This window comes from Lutjanus erythropterus, chromosome 11, assembly GCF_056507025.1.
Source record: "Lutjanus erythropterus isolate fLutEry1 chromosome 11, fLutEry1.hap2, whole genome shotgun sequence".
Lineage (NCBI taxonomy): Eukaryota > Metazoa > Chordata > Actinopteri > Lutjaniformes > Lutjanidae > Lutjanus > Lutjanus erythropterus.
This window is the reverse complement of record NC_139327.1, coordinates 18,309,616-18,328,239: the sequence shown is the minus strand read 5'-3', so window position 1 is coordinate 18,328,239 and position 18,624 is coordinate 18,309,616. Positions and strand designations below refer to the sequence as shown.

The window sequence follows — 18,624 nt, the reverse complement described above, 5'->3', positions numbered from 1 at the left end:
ATGTGTGAATTTTCTCACCCGATATTCTTAACTTAACCCTAACCCTTACCAACCCGAACCAACAAAGGCAATGATTACTAGCCAATCAGAGGTAGAGCAGGGCAGGTCATGATTTTGCCCTCTGGAGAAATAATGCAGTCTATTTGTAGCCTGATGTGAAATAGCCATAGTTTAATGCCTAATATTTTTTTTTTCAAAATCAAACAGCATATTTTAGAGTGACCGTTTATTGTGATCAATCCAAGACACACCTGTACATGTGTCATTTACATGAGTTTCTAAAAACAGTTTTTTTTTTTTCAAAAAAAATATTTTGCACCAAGAAATGTTAACTAACAAACAAACAAACAAACAAACAAACAAGAGAAGGCTTTGAGAATTCTTTATTTGAACAATTACAAATCATACAATGAGTCACGACTGGTTGGACTTGACCTGTGAACTTGTGAACTGATAAGATGTGCAGCATCAAAACAACAAAGCAATTTGAGAGAAATAAAGCTTTCGTGTGCATAGAAGTCAACTCATGAAAAATCAGATCAAAAACAAAAGTTTATATCTGTGTGTAGAATATCACAGACTGACTTATTGACTGTTGAAAATACTCATATATAAACCTAATTTTGAGGAACTAGGCTTGTCATTACTCAACATGGCATTTTATTTGATGCACTACATCCCAAACAGGCTCACACAGCCATGAAGACTCCAGTGAAGTTTCCTCTAGGTGGCAGTGTCACTCTGGTGTGAAGACAAGTCAGCATCACGACTCAAAACCAGAAAAAGGATCAAAATCTGCAGAGAAAGAGTATCATTCGTACGAACAAGTGACAGGAAACATGCCTCATTTACTCTCAAATCTACTGGTGCCATTTCCCAGTGGCATACATTTTAATAACTGACATAAACGAATGACACATCAGAGTATGATGCAGCTGAAATGATTCCTCCATCTTTGACAGTGCTGCTTCCATCACTGGAGCTGGTGTTTGTGAATGTCCTCTTTCACCTCATGTCTGTGATGGCACCAGTCTCCGTGCAGCCTGTGTGTGTGGTATGTTAGCCTCGGTTCATTTGTGTAATGATTGTTCATTTGTGTGATGATTCGAACTCCCTTGTGGCTGAATGTGATTATATGTAATCAACACCACAGCTAACAAGCTACCTTTGCGTTCTCTCTAATTTGCTGGTTTTGCTGGAAACAACAATTTTCCACATCCGCTGGTCTCCTAAGTGCAGAGAAAATTTGTCTGAGACTGAGACAAACAGTTGAATTTTGACAAACAGATTATGAGGGCTGAGTGCCTAATCTTGTCTTTGAATAAAATAACAGGATAGACATATTAAAACATACTGTAATTTGTGGCTTCTGATTTTTTTTTGACAGGTTGAAGTAAAAGCAGTTCTGCTAAAAGCATTTAATAACTCTGTCCTCAGACTGTCTTAGTGTAGACAAACTTAATGCGAAGCGAAACCTTTCATCCAAACCCACCAAACCCACAGGAAAAACAACATGTCTGAGGGAATACCTCAAAGTTACAGCCTCAATGAGGATAAATGCCTTCAGCCTGGCTAAACTACATGCACATTTCATGTAGAGGCTCACCACAAATGATCCTCTGCATTCTTTATGTCTGCTTCGGTCTGAGGAAGTCAAAAACAGCTGTTAGCATCTCTGCAGCTATCAGAGCAACGACAATGTGTCACTGCGTGAGATGTCTAGACTTCATACTGGACAATATTTATCTATTTAAAAACTAAATATATTTCACATGTGATGCAATATTAAACAGCAGGGACCAGGGTCTAAATTACGTTTCTGGGACACTTTTTTAACCTCCAAAAAGTCCCTGCTGGGCAGAGCTGGAGGGGGATTCATTTCAGCCTGGGAATGTTATACCTCTGACCAGCCCACTTTAATTCACAACCCATTATACCAGCATATATGTGGTTTGTAGGCATCCATGTTGTATATTTTTGCACGCTAGACATCTTGGCACTATAGCCTAAACAAACATACCTGTCTCATTGTCACCATCAACTTCTGGCGCTTGTTCTGTTCCGTCTCTCTCAAGCTGTGAGCTTGAGTTTCTGAGTTTGGCACATTTGCTGCATCAGCTTGTGAAGCTTTTTTTTATTTTTTTATTTTTTTATTTCTTTTCTGTTCATCCTTTTCTCTTTCTATTCTCCATCTTGTCTTTTTTATGTCTTACTCACACTTAAAGGTCAAACACAATTACGTCATCAATCAGGTGACCAATCGTAACCTCCTGAGCTTTTCATAAAATTATTGTGTTTACCGACCCTGTCACTGGTCCTCACAGCCCAACAACCAGCTCAGTCCAACAGGAATCTTCCTCTTTCTCCAGATTGGCCACCCCGAGCCTGGCTTGGGGGGTGGGGCCTGCATCACTGAATTCGTTGATTTGTGTATTCGTTCTGATTCGTTGAGTACTTGCAGTATTTTATTTCAGCCACCAATTATTGAGCATTTATGTCGAGGACGAAATCCAGCTGGAATTGGCAAAGGTGACAATTCCACAGTGCTAGGAGAAGCTTAAAAAAAGTAAATATAAAAAATGTGTGTATTAAATATCGAATTCATACTGTACACATTTGTTGTATAGTTGTGCACAAAAATTAAAATGTAAATGAATGAAAAAAAGCTATCCCTTTTTCATACACAAGCTAACTCAGTGGTTCCCAAACATTTTCTGACATGCCCTCCTTTCAGAAGCTGACAAAAGTTTTCTGATTTTCATGGGTCTTAGTGGAAATGCACTCAACAACAGGCTGAAACTTTAATTTCCTTGAAAAGTAGTAGAATTTTAGATGGAAAGTGTTTGTTTCTACAAACTGCACTCAGATGAACATGATGAACATTAAGTCACAGTGATGAGCCCCACAAATGAAGAACACAATTAACTAACTAATTAACTTACTAACTTAAGTAAAACAGTGAACAAACTGAGCCCCTTCACATGATACTATAGGGGAAGCATGGTGACAAAAATGTTTCACTCTGTGGCCTCACAGCAAGAAAGCCTTGGGTTTGAGTCCTGGATGTATGTTGCTTTTCTCCAAATGTCTGTGTGGGTTTCCCCCGGGTGCTTTGGTTTCCTCTGCCATCATGTATGTTAAGGTTAATTCTCCTGTCAGTGCCCTTGATCAAGGCACTGACCTTAGAGATGGAGCTGGTCTCTGGATGCCACGCAACACTTAGATGGGTTAAATGAAGAGAAAACCCTACAGGGATTAATATAGGGTAACTTGACTTAGTTATTCAACATGAATGGACGTGTTTATTTGCAGAAAACTCCACTTACATAAGAGATTTATTGAACTTTGGTAGTAAGTTTTGCAGGAAACATTTTGTCAAGGAGAAACATCATTATGTAAATAAGCTGGAGCATTTTATCTTGGATGGTGACGCTGCAGTTTAGAGAGGATCAGAGTTAGAAGAAACAGGCTTTGCGCTGAGCTTCTGAGTGATAGACGTGTTATATAAAATTTCTGCCCTTTCAAGGACATTTTCATTATGCAATCTGTTGTATAATATGTCATCATAAACATGGTCATCTATCTCATCATTTCCTGAGACCACAAAGTCACTCAGCCTTCTGATTTGCGGAGAAGTGAACAGATGTATCTAAAGACATTTATTTTTGTTGATACAGAAGTGCAAGATGGAGCAGCTGGTGCTCTATGGATGTGAATTGAAGCTCCAAAGTCATTGATTTTAGTGTAATATAGCTTTCTGATGAGTGTGTCACTGGTGTTTAAAGCGATGATGATGATGATGATGGACACTGTGTAGAGTGAAGGAGAAGGCCAAGCCTGTGTGTGGATGAAGATTTAGTCAGAGTGATTATGTGGATTTATCTCCACTCACTTAAAGTTGGAATTTGTTAGAAGTCTGGAAAACAGAATAAAGTGAAAAGTTGTGGCTGCAGCAGCATCCACATATCTGTGTAGGCGGCGGCGCTCACTGAGCTTTAACAGGACAGGAGATCATTAAACCCTCTTCTCTTCTCAAACGTCACAGCGGGTGGCATTCACATTTTCTTTCTGCCTATACAGCTGGAAACTTCCCCATCCCAACTTGTACTGAATAGCTCTTTAAAAAAGAGCTGATTGCCAACTCCGAGTTACATTCTGCTGGCAGCTGACTGCCATGCAATCTGCTCAGGGATCATCCTGGGACTGCAGACTGCTCTAAAGAAAGATTTCATTAGACACGACTACTGGGAGCAAATTGACAGAAATGATGAATGTTTGTGTGTCTGCAGTTTTTATTTGCACCAGACCAGTGTTTTTGCAGATTGTCCTGCTGTGCAGTGTGAAACTTCTTGGATTGACAGCCTTCTCTAAGGTTATGGCAGCCTGCTTCAGATTGTAAACACAGCCTTGAAGGAACTATTATCATTGCCTGGCCACCAAATGACACATCGGTTTTATTTTAATATGATGTGATCTGATGCAATGCGATATGATATGCCATGCAATGCTACATTATGATGAGATGTGATGTGACTTTAGAAGTCGTGTATCTGCTCTTTGTTGTGAGAGGATGATGATACAGTGTTGCTCTGCAATTTGGGTGATTGGCCATGTCCTGTAGATACTATAGAAACCCAATTCCACCAGTAAAAAGAAAAATATCCCCAAGTGCAGTCATAATTATGACATAAAAAGTCATAATTAGGAGATTAAAATCATGACTTTTATCTCATCATTTACACACTGTAAACATGCAGGAATTTAGTGGAATCAACTAATGTTTTCTCACTGACTAAACATAAATATACAAGTTTTACTAATTCAAGTTAATTAAACTTTGATTTTCTAGCATTTCTTTTCAGAACACCCAAAAACTTATAAACATGAGTTCCCCTGAGTTCAATCAACTCATTAAATTAGGTTTCTAAAGAAACATGAACATGATCATGACTTCCCAGCATGCATTTTTTGACAGTTAAAACTCCTCTGAGAGCCTTCTTTTGTATAGTTTGAAGAACACATGTATGATGAAAACTTGCTGTGTTTCTCCAATACATTTTAATACAAGTCATTATTTTAACAATAATGGAACCACTGTGAACCATAATGAAGGATATTTAATTTTTAAAGCTGAATAAATTCACTGGGAGCAGTTTTACATATTGTCTTTGTGCCAAAGTTAAAACGAAGTAGCTTCAGCAGGAGCAGCTGCAGCTGTAAGTTCTTGAAATGAAGAACTGAGTTTTCAAACTGAGAAAATATAAAAGAAAATCCAATAACTTGTTTTTATCGCATCAGTGCTGGGCAAGTTATTGAGGAAGTGTAATAAATTACTTTTTTACCTGTTACTCCTTCAAAAAGTAATAATTTTACTTTCCTTATCACTTGGTACCAAAAGTAGTTATGTTACTTTTGTATCTTGTTGGTGACTTTGTTGTGCTCCATGTTGAGCTGCTGTGAAGCGTCAGAAAGCTTTCGTTGTTCTGTCTAGATGTCAGCTGTGGTGGAAACTCCTTCTCTGAGTGTGGCCTTCATATTAAACTCGATTAATACAGATTCTCTCTGGAGGAGTGGAAAGTATGCCTCTCTCTGGCTCACTCATCCTCCATCCTTCATTTAGCTTTGTGGCTAACAGCTGACATGACCTTAACCTGCTGAACATACGTCATCATAAAATAGCTTATAGGTCAGAAAGTGAAACTGCAATATCATTATTTTAAGGCAGCCTGGTCACTAACTTTTTAGTAACTTTAGTTGTGGAAATACTAATAATACTTTACACTGGATTAAAAAAAAAAAAAATATTACAGTGATATATTCCCAGCACTGCCCATAAGATACACAGTGAGAAAACCACTGGTTTTGAAATATGGGTGTGGCAGAAAGACAAGACAAATTCCTGCATAAATGAAATGTGAAAAAACGAGAAGCTGTGGTGATTGACCGTCGACTGTAATTGGAAATTAACGTCATATATTATATTGGCTGTAACTTATTGTACATCATATTTAAAACTCTGGCGCATTAAGATTTTTTTTTTAAATTACAAAACCTTGTGTGTGTATAAGCTGCTTCACTAACACAATGTGGCGATGTGATGAGATGTGTGTGTATGTACACTAGTGTGATGAAAAATGTAGAGATCACACCCCAGAGAGAGAGAGAGAGAGAGAGAGAGAGAGAGAGAGAGAGAGAGAGAGAGAGAGAGAGAGAGAGAGAGAGAGAGAGCATCTTGCAACCCCCCCACACACTGCTGCTGCTTGTGTGTCGTGAACATTTTTGGAGCCTCTGAAAAAAACAAGGAGAGAATACAATGAAAGAAAAGTCTGACATGACAGAAACGGTGCGATGAGGGAGAGCCGATCAGCGGCATCGATCGTTTTGAAATGTCTGCTGCTGCAGCTGATTTTAGGGCCAGGATGCCGGCATTTTTTTCAAACCCGTGCACCGTGAGATCTGGTCGAATAACGGGAGACCTGCACAGTTACTGCTGCTGCTGCCGGTATGTGAACGACTTCTGAAGGTAATAAAAAAAAAAACCGGCTCGGTGTTATTAGCTCTTGTATTTCTTTTTTTTTTTTTCACCTCTCCCTCTCTGTGTTTTTCTCTTGCATCAATTTGATGCTGCGTGAGTCTGCTGGGCGATGATGCATCGGTGGGGTTTGACTGTGTGAATTCGCATCCTATCAAGTCTTATTTACACTGCTCGGACTGTGGCCGCCTCGGCAATGTAAATTAGAGCAATTAAGGCAGTTTTTGCGACAGTGAAGAAAAAGGAAAAACAGGCAAAAATGCCTTATTATTTCGACGCGAGGTGCGAGGATGCCTGTAGCTGTGATTGTGTCATTGCTGCGGCACACTCCGGAGCTCCTCGGCTCAAGGCAGACACAACTACCCTCAGCTGAAGAGAAGACAGCTTCACCACCACCCAACATAAGCCATACGAGCCCGTACATGTATGTATGTATGTATATGGGGGGAGAGAAAAAAAAAAGGCCTGATACTCTCCTGGGAGGGAGGCATCTATTGCACTGAGGTTTTCCCCAAATCCGTCTGAGGACTGCTGTGAGCTTACAAGCTTCCTGATGGTTTCTGGAGGGCAGCCCTGATGCATCTTGTGAGTGTGAAAACTCTGAGAGCCCATTGCCAGGTTTGCATCACCAGACAGGAGACGGAGCAGACGGTGACTCTGTGTGTGTCATGTTAGAGGCTGGACTCTTGCCTGCTCCCTCCAAATCCCAGCCAAAATCTCTCTGACCTGCCCCGTCTGAGCCCTTTTTGTATGAGCAACACTGCTTTGCCACAACAGCACACAACAGCGGGGGAGACCGTGTAAAGCAGCACCAAAACAGTTTACAGACATTATTGCTTGTGTGACTTCCTAAAAAAAAAAAGTCCCCTCACACCCTTTATCTTTCAAAGTAAGAGACACCGGAAACCAGGGTCAGGATGCAGGTGTCTTTCGCCTGCACTGAGCACAACCTCAAGAGTCGCAGTGAGGACCGACTTTGTGGCCTTCGCACCGCTCCACCTCCTGGAGGAAGCAGTGGAGGAGTAGGGGGAGGTGGTGGAGGAGGAGGAGGAGGAGGAGGCGGTGGTGGTAGTGGAGGAGGAGGTGGTGGAGGAGGAGGCAGTGGACAAGGGAGTAATGGCAACTACATCTCCCAAGGCTCGGTCAAGACCAGGGAGGGGTCCGGGTCCCGTCAGGCCCCACAAGGCCATGCCCACATGAAGGAGGCCATTGGGCGCCACACCAGTATGAAGTACAGGTGAGTATATATGGAGACCAGGAGCTGGAGCTTCACAGGGTGGAGGGTTAAAGGACCAGTGTGTAGGATTTAGTGGCTTCTAGCACCTCCGCCTCCCCTTCCAGACATGTAGGACGAGGCAAAAGTCCCAACCCAGAGCCGATGTTGGGTTTGTTTGTTTGCTCTGGGCTACTGTAGAAACATGGTGGTGCAACATGGCAGCCTCCATGAAAGAAGTCCCACCCATTTTTACAGTTGATCAAGCTTTCTACCCAGCTGAACAATCTGGATTGTGATTGGCTACTACTGCTGTGCTGTGATGGGCTAGTACTTATTGCCACGACAGCACGTCCATGTGAGTGGTAGAAAAGCCTTTCTAACATTGTGAAAGGGTCGATTTTAACCCAAACCATGGCCTTGTCCTAAACCTACAAGTAATTTTTGTGCCTAATCCTACCTGGGTACTTTGTGTGTCCAAATCTACCTTTTGTTTCTAAACCTAACCAAACTGCGACGGAAAATTGATTTTTTAAAAAATGAAAATATGTCAGCTAAGTCTAAAATAACTTGATAGTGATATTTAGCTTCACACAGGACACAGATCGGGTGTCTTTGATCCATTCATCCTGCACAACTTTCTTTCTAAACTTATTCCAATTTCTAATATCTACACCTGCCCTTGCAGGCAATTACAGTAGTACAAGCCAATCACAGCACAGTAGTAGTAGCCAATCAATTGTTAGCTAGCAAAATATTAGCTAACAAGCTAACTAATCTACATCAATGGTTAGCTAGCTAATTAGCTCAGGCTTTGCTAACTTTAGATGTGAATATATGTCTTTTACATGTCCCTCAGCAACAACTTTTAGTCATCACCATTCAATATTTTTTAACATAGACAAGCCTAGCACATAACATATCCAAGTACAGGAAAAGGAGAAAGATGACCGAGGGTTTGCTGGGTATTAAGGTTGCTCAACTGTTATTGGAGCACATAACAACAAAAAGGGGCAGGACTTAGAAAGGGTCAATAATATACTAATGAAAATATATTAATATTATTTTCAATTTCTGCGATTACCAGTAGGTCCCCATATATCGTATACACTGGACCTTTAATTCACACTAGAGGGATTGTTTTATTTTTGCTTTGATTATCTCGGCATTTTGACCTCCAGATTATCTCACAGGTACTAGATTATCATAATGAGCATCAGTGGCAAATCCTCAGAGGCAGGTGTTGTGATCGGCCCTCCTCTCATCATGAAGCTTCACCATCCGGGCTTTCTTTTATTTCTGTTTCTGTCAATCTGTTTGGATTTGAAGTGAATTTAAGGTTACCTTGAATTGTCACCAACATGCATTCTGTAACATAGTGTACAGGCTGCCTACATATCCATTAGCAAAACTGAAAAGCACCTCGGTGACATTATAAAAATATGACATTTACTCTTTAAAAAAGGCTTATGCTAGTGGATGTGAAAATGCTTATATAATCCATACTAAACAGCAATAATGTTATCACAGTATAACAGACAGTATGCATATAGGAGCATCTGCCATAGGTTTATGTGTTTTATGCAGATTTCACTCTGTCCTCTTGCTCGTCTTCACCTGCTTACCTGAAACCACCCCACGACCCCCTGGCTTTTCTTGGAGTTTTTTAAAGCATTTAATTTTCATAATGTAGTGGTGCAGCGGAGTGTCTTGTGCACAGAAAAGCATTGTTGCACACGCCAGGTCTGAGTCATAATGTAGGGGAAAAAACAGACCAGATAAACAAGAAAGGAATGTGTTTTCTCTTCTATCAGTCAGTTCACCTTGATGGATTAGAGCTTCAGCTTGACAAGGACGGCTGCTCATGCAGCCCTCCCTCACAGACAGGTCCTCAGAGCAGTGGAAAATAGTGCACATTTAAATAAATATGTATGTAGAGCTGCAAGGATTAGTCAATTAATCGATTCCTTCCTTCCTCAAATATTAATATTTTTCTGGTGTCTTTACGCCTCTCTGACAATAAACTGAATATCTTTGGGTTGTGGACAAAACAAGACATTTGAGAATGTCATCTTGGGCTTTGGGAAACAGTGACAAACATTCTTCCCCATTCCCTTACATTTTATAGACCAAACAAGTAATTGATTAATCAAGAAAATGATTGACAGATTGATCAATAATGACAACAATCATTGGTTGGAGCCCTATATTCCTATAAAAACACACACGTCCATATAATCTAAAAGTGTATAGCCTCATACTGCCTGTTTCCTTTATTTAGACTGTAAAATACAATGACTGGGAGGAGAGTTTTAATGACCTGTTTTCTTGTAATCAGGTTGATTGAATCTCTGCCATTCTCTTCAGTCAATTTAGTTTTCATTTAATGGGATGTTTAAAAAGGGAATGAGGTACAAGATGAAACCTGGATACCTCCACTACTCTTTTTTTTTTCTTGCATACTTCTGATTGGTTGGGATTATTCTGGTTGCTCTGCTGCCTCAGGAAAAGTGTCACTAATAGGGAGTGCAGCAGCACAATAAGTCTATACAGCATATGGCCAGCTCCAGTTGCCAGGGGCAACACCCCAGGCATTGCCTTTAGTTTTTGTCTGTCTTATTTCCCAATCAGCCAGCACTGCTGTCGCTTATCAGCCCCTTCAGTAACCGAGTCTGCGCTCAAAGCCCCTCCGCCACCCGGCCGCAGAGAGGGTGTTTGTGGCAGCACAGTGGTCGCACATTCTCCATTTTACACTGCTGTCACAATCAGACTGTCAGGAGGAGACAGGAATGTACATAAAACATGTCCGCATGCTGTATGAATGAGGCTGTGTATCTGTGCTGAAAGTAAATGTCAGAGATTTCTTGACATGAGACCATATGAATGCCACAGTAGAGCAGAAGTTGCAAACGATTTGAATCTCATCCATGTTCTCATTTTCCAGATGGCACCTATCATTACCACTATTTTCCCTGTCTGACTGCATGTTTTCTAATCCCCTCCTGCTACCTCATTAACCTGAGTATTCATCAGTCATTGACAGGCCGCAGATGATGGCACCTGCTGCCAGTTATCACTCCCATGAGCCCCTGCTGTCACCCCCTGCCCAAACGCTCTCTCTGTTTGACTTCATCTCCTTTGTTTTAGAGATGGGACCAATCCGATTCAATAACAGTATTGCGGCACAATATCAACATAAGGCAATCATTGGGTATTGGACTTGCGACACCATATGGCATTCCAACCTAAATTACACAACACCACACTACCCTAAGCAGTGTAATTTCAGACCTGAATACGCCTTTATATTTCTTTTCTGCATTTGCATGTGGTTTAAGGGAATAACGTTACAACTTATTATGGTACATTACAGCTGGGGTGAAGAAATGTGCTAACCTTTTCACTCATGTTGTAACAAAAAATAAGCACAAAATGACAATTACCCACAGAACCTACTGTAAACCATCAAGTTCTGAACAAACACATTACAAATGCATGACAAACAGTACACAGCTGTACATGCGAAAGTCACAGGCAAGAATCCTGCAGTTCCCCACACTGGAGACCGTTATACAAGTTACATTACATAGCCCACACAAGCTTTCCAGACAGAAGTTCAGTTTCAGTCTCATGTAATTATATTACTACTACGACTAATAATAATAATAATTATAATAATGATGATAAAAATAATCATAGATATTCAAAAACATCAAGAAAAAAGTGTGCTGGTATTGGCATAGGATAGATATCTGCAGATATTCAAACTCAAATAACAGAATCACATCGTAACTAAAAAAGTGCATTGATACATCTTTACTCCCTTTGATCGAAATGTCTCCATTTTGGACTTAAAAACACTACGGTGAACATGTTGCAGTGGACTGCAGCATTAAAAATGTGTGTGCATGCATGTGTGTGTTTGTGTGTGGTCTGCAAGATAAGGAAAAAGGTGATGAAATGGTGACCAATGTGTAAACTATGTAAACAACGGAGAAATGGCTAGTCAGTTATAGTCACTAGTATTTATGTCTCTAGAGTAATCATTATTTTTCAGTCTTTAACATGTAATATCAAAGAATTTAATTCATTATTGTGTGATTACAACGGCTGTGAAACTTTTGGACCAACTTGTCCAAGAAAACTAGAAAGTTCCACTAATTAATCACATATTTTCACCCAAATGAACACTTCTTGTTCTTATAACCATGTTTGATATCTTAGAATCTGTTGAAATCCTCAGAAAACGGCAGTGATAAAGTCTTTTTTTGGGACCTGTGCAGGGGTGAGTCTACAAGTCATGCAGGCAAAGTTCTGTCACTCAGCAAATTGGCCGTTTCTATAGCAACCAACCCTTCTCTTTTTACCAACAGCAACCTGGTAAGCAGGTCAGGTGCATTTGCAGCTAGAATTTATCTGCCACAGTTGGACATTTCACATGTATTTTTGTAATCTAATGGCCAGGGGGCACATTGTGTCAGTTGCAGGCAGCTGGATTCAACTGCCTTAATGTGTGAGTGAGAGGAGGGGTGAGTAGGCTAAGTCGGGAAGCCATAACATTCGACACTGTGGGATACAGGAAACAGAAACAAACATTGTTAGGAGAAGAAATTTTTGGTCATAGCTTTTTGAAGCACCACAGAGCTCAGGACTGACAACACATGAATGCCATTCTGCTGTTTCTAAATCCAACAGTTTGGTCCTGTGCAGTGGATTTTAGTCCATAATTTGACAAAAAAATAACAACGAGACACTCAGATGTCTGTGCACTAAATATGAAGCTATAGCCAGCAGCCTGTTTATAGTTTAGTTTATGTGACAAAGGATAAAATACAATAGTAAAAGCTGTATCAAGGTGTATGATATTGTCAGGGATAACACAATAAAGTCCAAGGCGTATTTCCATCGTGGTCCCTCATGTTCCATCCAACTGAACTTGCCACAACACGATAGAGCCAGCCATTCAGTGTCCATGACGGAAGACACGTTAACACATCATCACAGCCTGTTAGGTTACTTAGCTTAGTGCAAAGACTAGAAACAGGGCGTGGTTGCCAGGCCACCGGTTGGTCACCTGGCAAAACCAGGAAAGTTTTCTTTCCATTTTCCCGCTGCCACTTTAGTTTCTGGCACCTTTTGAAGGAGAGGGTGAGGAGAACAGAACTCAGCTGCTCACTAATTCCTACACACTGGACTTTTAACTCAAGGTATGCTTACCAGCTTTTTCTAAAACTTTTGACCACATCTTGTGGTCTTCACCAGCAACTGGAGTGTCCTTAGATGCTGTGATAGGGTAAAAGGCTCTGGAAAAAATCTGGTTATTGGACCCTGAGTTAAGAAACTACAATTTCCAAGGTAATTTATCTGTGTCACTAAACATTTAGTAACAACCAGCCACCAGCCAAATGCTTGTAAAATATGCAAGTGGCTTCACTTACCAGCCAAAAAACAGTAGTAGTCTACTGAGTGGCTGGTATTGGTGACTAGCCATTTGGATGGTGGACAAAGAAGTTAAATTTGGACCCAGCCATTTATGCAACTACAAGTAAAGTAGAAAATGAAATGAATAATTGAAGCATTGAAACTAGATAACAAACAGAAATATACAGTGAAAGGTGATATACCTCAAAGAAAATGCTAGTAATACTCTAATATTCAGTTGCATGTTTAGCTGGAGAACAAGGCTCATATGTGTGTATTTGTGTCAGGGTTTGAAGTGTCCTGACATTCAGAGAGGTGCTGTTCTCTAACAGAGTACTCTTGAACAGTGGGTTTTAAAAGCCTGACCTCTCAGCAGCTGATGAAGTGATGATCGAGTCGTTGGGACTGATGAACAACGCTGTCAAGTTTTACAGATGTATTGTGGTCATTTATTGCTCTGAGACAGTGATCCAGCCCCAGTCTTATTACTCTCACAGTACGCCTGTTGTTACAGTCGCTTTTTTATACACGCTGAGGGCACAATGACTTCACAGCCTCAGTTTGTTAATTTCTACACTATTTACTGCAGATAATGTGGTTTTAGAGTCGCCTCATACATAAAACTGAAAGGCTGCAGCAAGCAGACTATTCCCACTTTGATAAAACCCTATGGACACCACATGTATTTAACTTGTAATGAATCCCAAACAGTGATAAAATATGGACTTCACGGAGTGGAGTCCCCATGAATAATAATTAGGTGATAATTAAGTGATTTGGCCTCATAGTGCTATCATGATTAATAATCACTGGAAACAAACAGTTTGTGTAGCAGGGAGGAGAACAAAGCTGCATCCTGCAACAACCTTGACCTTCAACTCTCCACTCTCTCTGGATTTTTGTGTTTCCACTTGACTGGAAACGTCACTTTGAAATCCTGCAACAACTTTTAAGCCAAGTCACGTTGCATCTTCACCTGCTTGATTTTAATCTGTCCCCTAACCAAAATATATCTAAACTTTGACCTGTTTTTGGCTGCTAAACAAAATGTAATTTCATCTGCCACCCACTATGAACAGGTAGCTGAATATAAATCATACAACAGTACTTTTAATAGCAATTATTTGTGCAGCTGCATGTTGGAGACCTTTACTATATTTTAAACCCTGTACATAAAGCAGCAAACTTCATCTTTTCCTTTTTTGTGAAGTGACTGCTGGGTCAGTGTTGTTTAATGAGGCTTACATTTGTCAATATTTGTCTGGGGATGGATGCGATGGCACGAAGGCTTGCTCTGAACAGCGAGCATCATAATCAGAGCCTGAAAATCCACGTCACGTCCTCTGAATAGGCCGGCATCTAGTCAAAGTCAAAGTTATGATACTGTCGCCCCTTTGGCACAGACAAAGTCATCATTGCATGTCATTATGTAAGAACAGAAACACAGTCTAATGAAAAAGAGTCCCCACAGGTCCTGGAAGAGTATTAAATATATGACCTAAATTTAAGCTCTTTACACTTTTTTTTAATATGACAGACTGGGTGACACCAACAAACATGAATTTAATATGAGATTAGTTCTAATCAGAGTTTAGCAGAACTAGGTTTAAAATGAGTAAATTTAGATTTTAAATTAAGCAGAGCTCTGTTGCACAAGTAAAAACTGATCTCTGTGTAGAACATCCGAGTTAATTGGTGTAAACCAAAATGAAATAAAGTTTAGCAATATAGAGATCCAAATTAAAATAAAATAGAAAATAAATAAATCCACATAGTGGACCTAAGGAGGGAGGAAAACCGTTAACATTCAGCTGCTCTGTAGGCCGATTCCTTAATTAAATGTTACGTTATTTACTTGCTAAAAAGTTAACAGGCATTACATTGTTTGTTAGCTAGCTGAAATGTTTGTTAGCTAGTAATTTGTCCTCTGTTGAGAAGAACTTGATGGCGAATTAACTTAGCAGTATGGTCAAATAATAGAAGATTGAAAAACAGACAACAGCACGGGGAAAAAAGAGACTGTTGGTAACTGGCAGACTGTTTAAATGGATCCACTGAAGTGAAAGAAAAAAGAGAGAGACGCATCAAAACTCAATTAGGTTGAGTCTTCAAGAAATTTGATTATTTTGTGAAATCCATTAAAAAAAAAGCAGCCATTTTAAAAGTTAAACCTCCTCAAGTGTAAGTTTAAAGTTAATACTGGATCACATTTTAAATTGGAGTTAAAAGTTTTGGTGCAACAGAAATAAATTGGTTTAAAGAGAGGTTTAAAGTAACATAGGTGCAACATAATTTTAAGTTAAACTATGATTTAATTGGGTTTAAATAAATAAATAGCTTTATTTTATTTTGGCTGTTAGAATACCATTTTAACCCCACAGGTCGCTTTAAAAATGTTTAATTTTAGCCAATAATCAGCTGTCTGGAATAAACAATTGTTTTTAGTATTTCCACAAAATTTACTACTTAAATAAATAACAGGAAAACTAGAGAACCTGGGCAAACTGATACTCAAAAACACCCTAGAGACTGAATTTAGTCATTTTAAATTCAGCTTGAGGCGTGAAAGTCTATATTCATGAGGCAGCAGACCGGGAAACTGACAATTCGGCTTCATCCCTCTCTCAGCAGACATAAAACGAGTCAGCAGGTAGCAGCACAGAGCAATGACCTTTTCAAACACTGAATTTCATTAATGAACTTCTTTTGAACACGCTGAGACGATTCAAAGTTCCACCTATATTGGTGATTTTGTATTGTTTCACTTTGAAATCACATCTTAGACCCAGGACAGACAGAAACAGACAATTCACACAAATATAAGGTTTTAATATCAGCTGTTGTGATCTCTCAGCTGTGGCACTTCATTACATGCAATTCCAGTTAATAGAAGAGTCATGACCACTAATAAAGTGTTGATAGCAGTTGATGTGTGACACTGAAGGAGAGCAGCCCAGTTTGTGCGTGTGTGTGTGTGTGTGTGTGTGAGAGAGAGAGAGACAGTCAGTCTTCATGCTTTTTTCCCCATTTTCTCCGCTCACAGCATGTGTATTTTATAATTAGGACAGACCTACTTTACTAACTGTTTTAATATAACTGAATTAAAAACATCACACTACATGAGAAGTCTGTTGTTTAGCCTAATTTATTAATAATAGCTGAAGCAAGAATTAGAGTGCTGTCAGAGTCATACTGGGCTCTTGCCGTCTGAGTTAAAGAGTGGCTTCACACATCACATTTTCACACTTATGTTGGTGTCAGGCAGTGCTGGATAGTTCTTGTTTTATTTGTCCAGGTTGTAAAATATCTTTCTCTGAAATAGTCTGCCTTTATTTCAGTACAATCCCGTATATAGAAAAGATATAGACATGTTTTTACTAAATATATCTGAAACTTTATTTAATATTACAAAACAAAGAAAAATTATGTCTTGAAAATATCCTTTATTAAATAATGTGTTCTCATAAAATTTATTAAGCAAAATAAAATAAAACAAAACAAAAAAAGGAATTAAATTAGTCCATTTCATGATGGCTTATTCAATGTAACAAGGGGACTGATCATAGAGAAGAGATGTTGGACGTGATTTTCATTTTAAAATGTATTTTGTCAATGCTGTGAGTACCACAAATAAAAATGTGAGAAAATACAGTATGTTCTTTGTAATTTGGATGAGCTGACCCTTTAAAACCCTGAAACGGTGCATGCAGCATTATTAAAAGAGAACAGACAGTCCACCATCTTCCCACAGTCTGTGCTCAGAAAATGCGTGTATAAGCATACACACCCACACACACACACACACACACGCACACACACATATGCCCTGACGTGAGTGTTATTAATATCTAGGTGTGCTTCCCTCTGGAGAAAAGCCTGCTCAGCATGTGTGTGGCATTTTATGACAACTGCAGGAAAAAAAACTCCATCATTTGCACCTAACCATCTGTATATAGTGTCTTCCTCCTGTCTCAGGTGGAAACTAACTGTAAATGTCAGCACGGGTTAAAATGCTGACTCCACCATGACGGAGCACCTGTGTGCCTCCTCTCTCTCCTCCATTAATAATGTTTGGAACAGCCAGGCCGAGTATAATCACCTTGTTTGGGGTTCATGATTTATGGCGGGAGGAGAAAAAAAAATAGGCAAGAAAACAGTAAACAGCCCTACTTATGAAGGCTTACAGAGAAGCATCTGTGTTTCTGCGAGCTTGCGAGTGCATTCATGCGTGAACATATGTAGATCTGTGCCTGTGTCGGAGTGTAATTCCCCATCAAGCGTGAATATGCACGTGAATGCATCGACCGGCCCCACTGACACTTCTTGCACAATATAGATCTTGTCACTTTTCACATAGCATATCCTGCAAATCCATGTCAGATGAAATATAGGCCGAGCGTCTGTGTACATGCATGTGTGAGAGAAAGAGAGAGTGGGAGAGAGACTGTCACGAAGGAGATAGTGAGAGGAAGGAGAGAGCATGTGTCTCTCCAGACTCACTGATAGTAATTTAGCAGACTGCAGCACTGCAGAGAGCAGTGGAGTTGAGAGCAGGGAGGGGGCGGCCAGTTGTCACACACACAGAAACAATGACATCCTCCATCGCCCAGAGACAAAAAAAAAAACATTGTATTTTACTGTAAGTGGCGAAGCAATCATGAAATTCATCCTCTAAAGCAGGCTGGTGTCCCATTGCTCCTGTTATGACGTGTTCATACAACATGAACATGTTGGCCTGTCATCTTCATGGACTTATTTTCCATCTTTTAAAAGCCTTTTAAATGTGAGCACACTGAACCCGAGAAAGAGTGCATTTGTGTTACAACTGCAGATGTTACTGGAGGCTTGACATCCTCCTAATGCTGACTCATGTTTAGTTTTTGCATTTTTTTTTATTTGTCACACATAAACCCTCTGCTATTCATCATGGTATGACATTGGATTATTTGATGAGTGGTTGTCTAAGGTTCTTATCAGTTGACAGATTAGATGGCAGCGGGCGTACCCTCAGTCAGGAGAAGCAGAGAGGAGGACCAGCACTGAAGCTGAGCAATGTTATGCGGTGGACAGGATCAGCTGCAAAATGTATTTTAACCACTTAAAAAAGGTTGATTAAAGAAACCCTATATGTACGCTATGTTTGAATATTTTTAATGTTTTACTTTGCTGCCAGACAGGTTTTTCTGATGGGATATCTGTTTCCCCAAAGCTACCAAAGTCCGCTGGAAAAAACAGTAACTTTACGTTAGTAATTATTAAAATAATCTCTGGTCTCAATATCGTGTTTGTTTGTGTTTTTGTGTGACATCTGTATTTTAAAAGGATAGTTTGTATTTGCTGAAGTCACACAATTACACAACCAATCAGATCAAGGCAGTTACAGTCCAATAGCTCCTGTGTTCTGTGAAGTAAAATAGCTGATTTCACCTATGGTGAAATAAAGGCGGTTCCCTGTCTG

At 39.8% G+C, this 18,624-nt stretch overlaps 1 protein-coding gene across 2 annotated transcripts in view; it reads left to right on the top strand.

Annotated features, from left to right (window-relative positions):
* LOC146318902 (voltage-gated potassium channel subunit beta-2) overlaps nucleotides 1-18,624 on the top strand; it is a 34,245-nt gene that overhangs the window by 2,807 nt on the left and 12,814 nt on the right. Inside the window, exon 1 of one of the 2 annotated variants that reach the window (XM_084731112.1) lies at nucleotides 7,004-7,769. The exons of the other annotated variant lie outside the window; for it this stretch is intronic. Within the exon in view, the coding sequence (XP_084587238.1) occupies nucleotides 7,450-7,769 (320 nt within the window). The 5' untranslated portion in view covers nucleotides 7,004-7,449. Of the gene's footprint in view, nucleotides 1-7,003; nucleotides 7,770-18,624 lie in introns of those variants that run through there. 2 annotated transcript variants of the gene reach the window in all.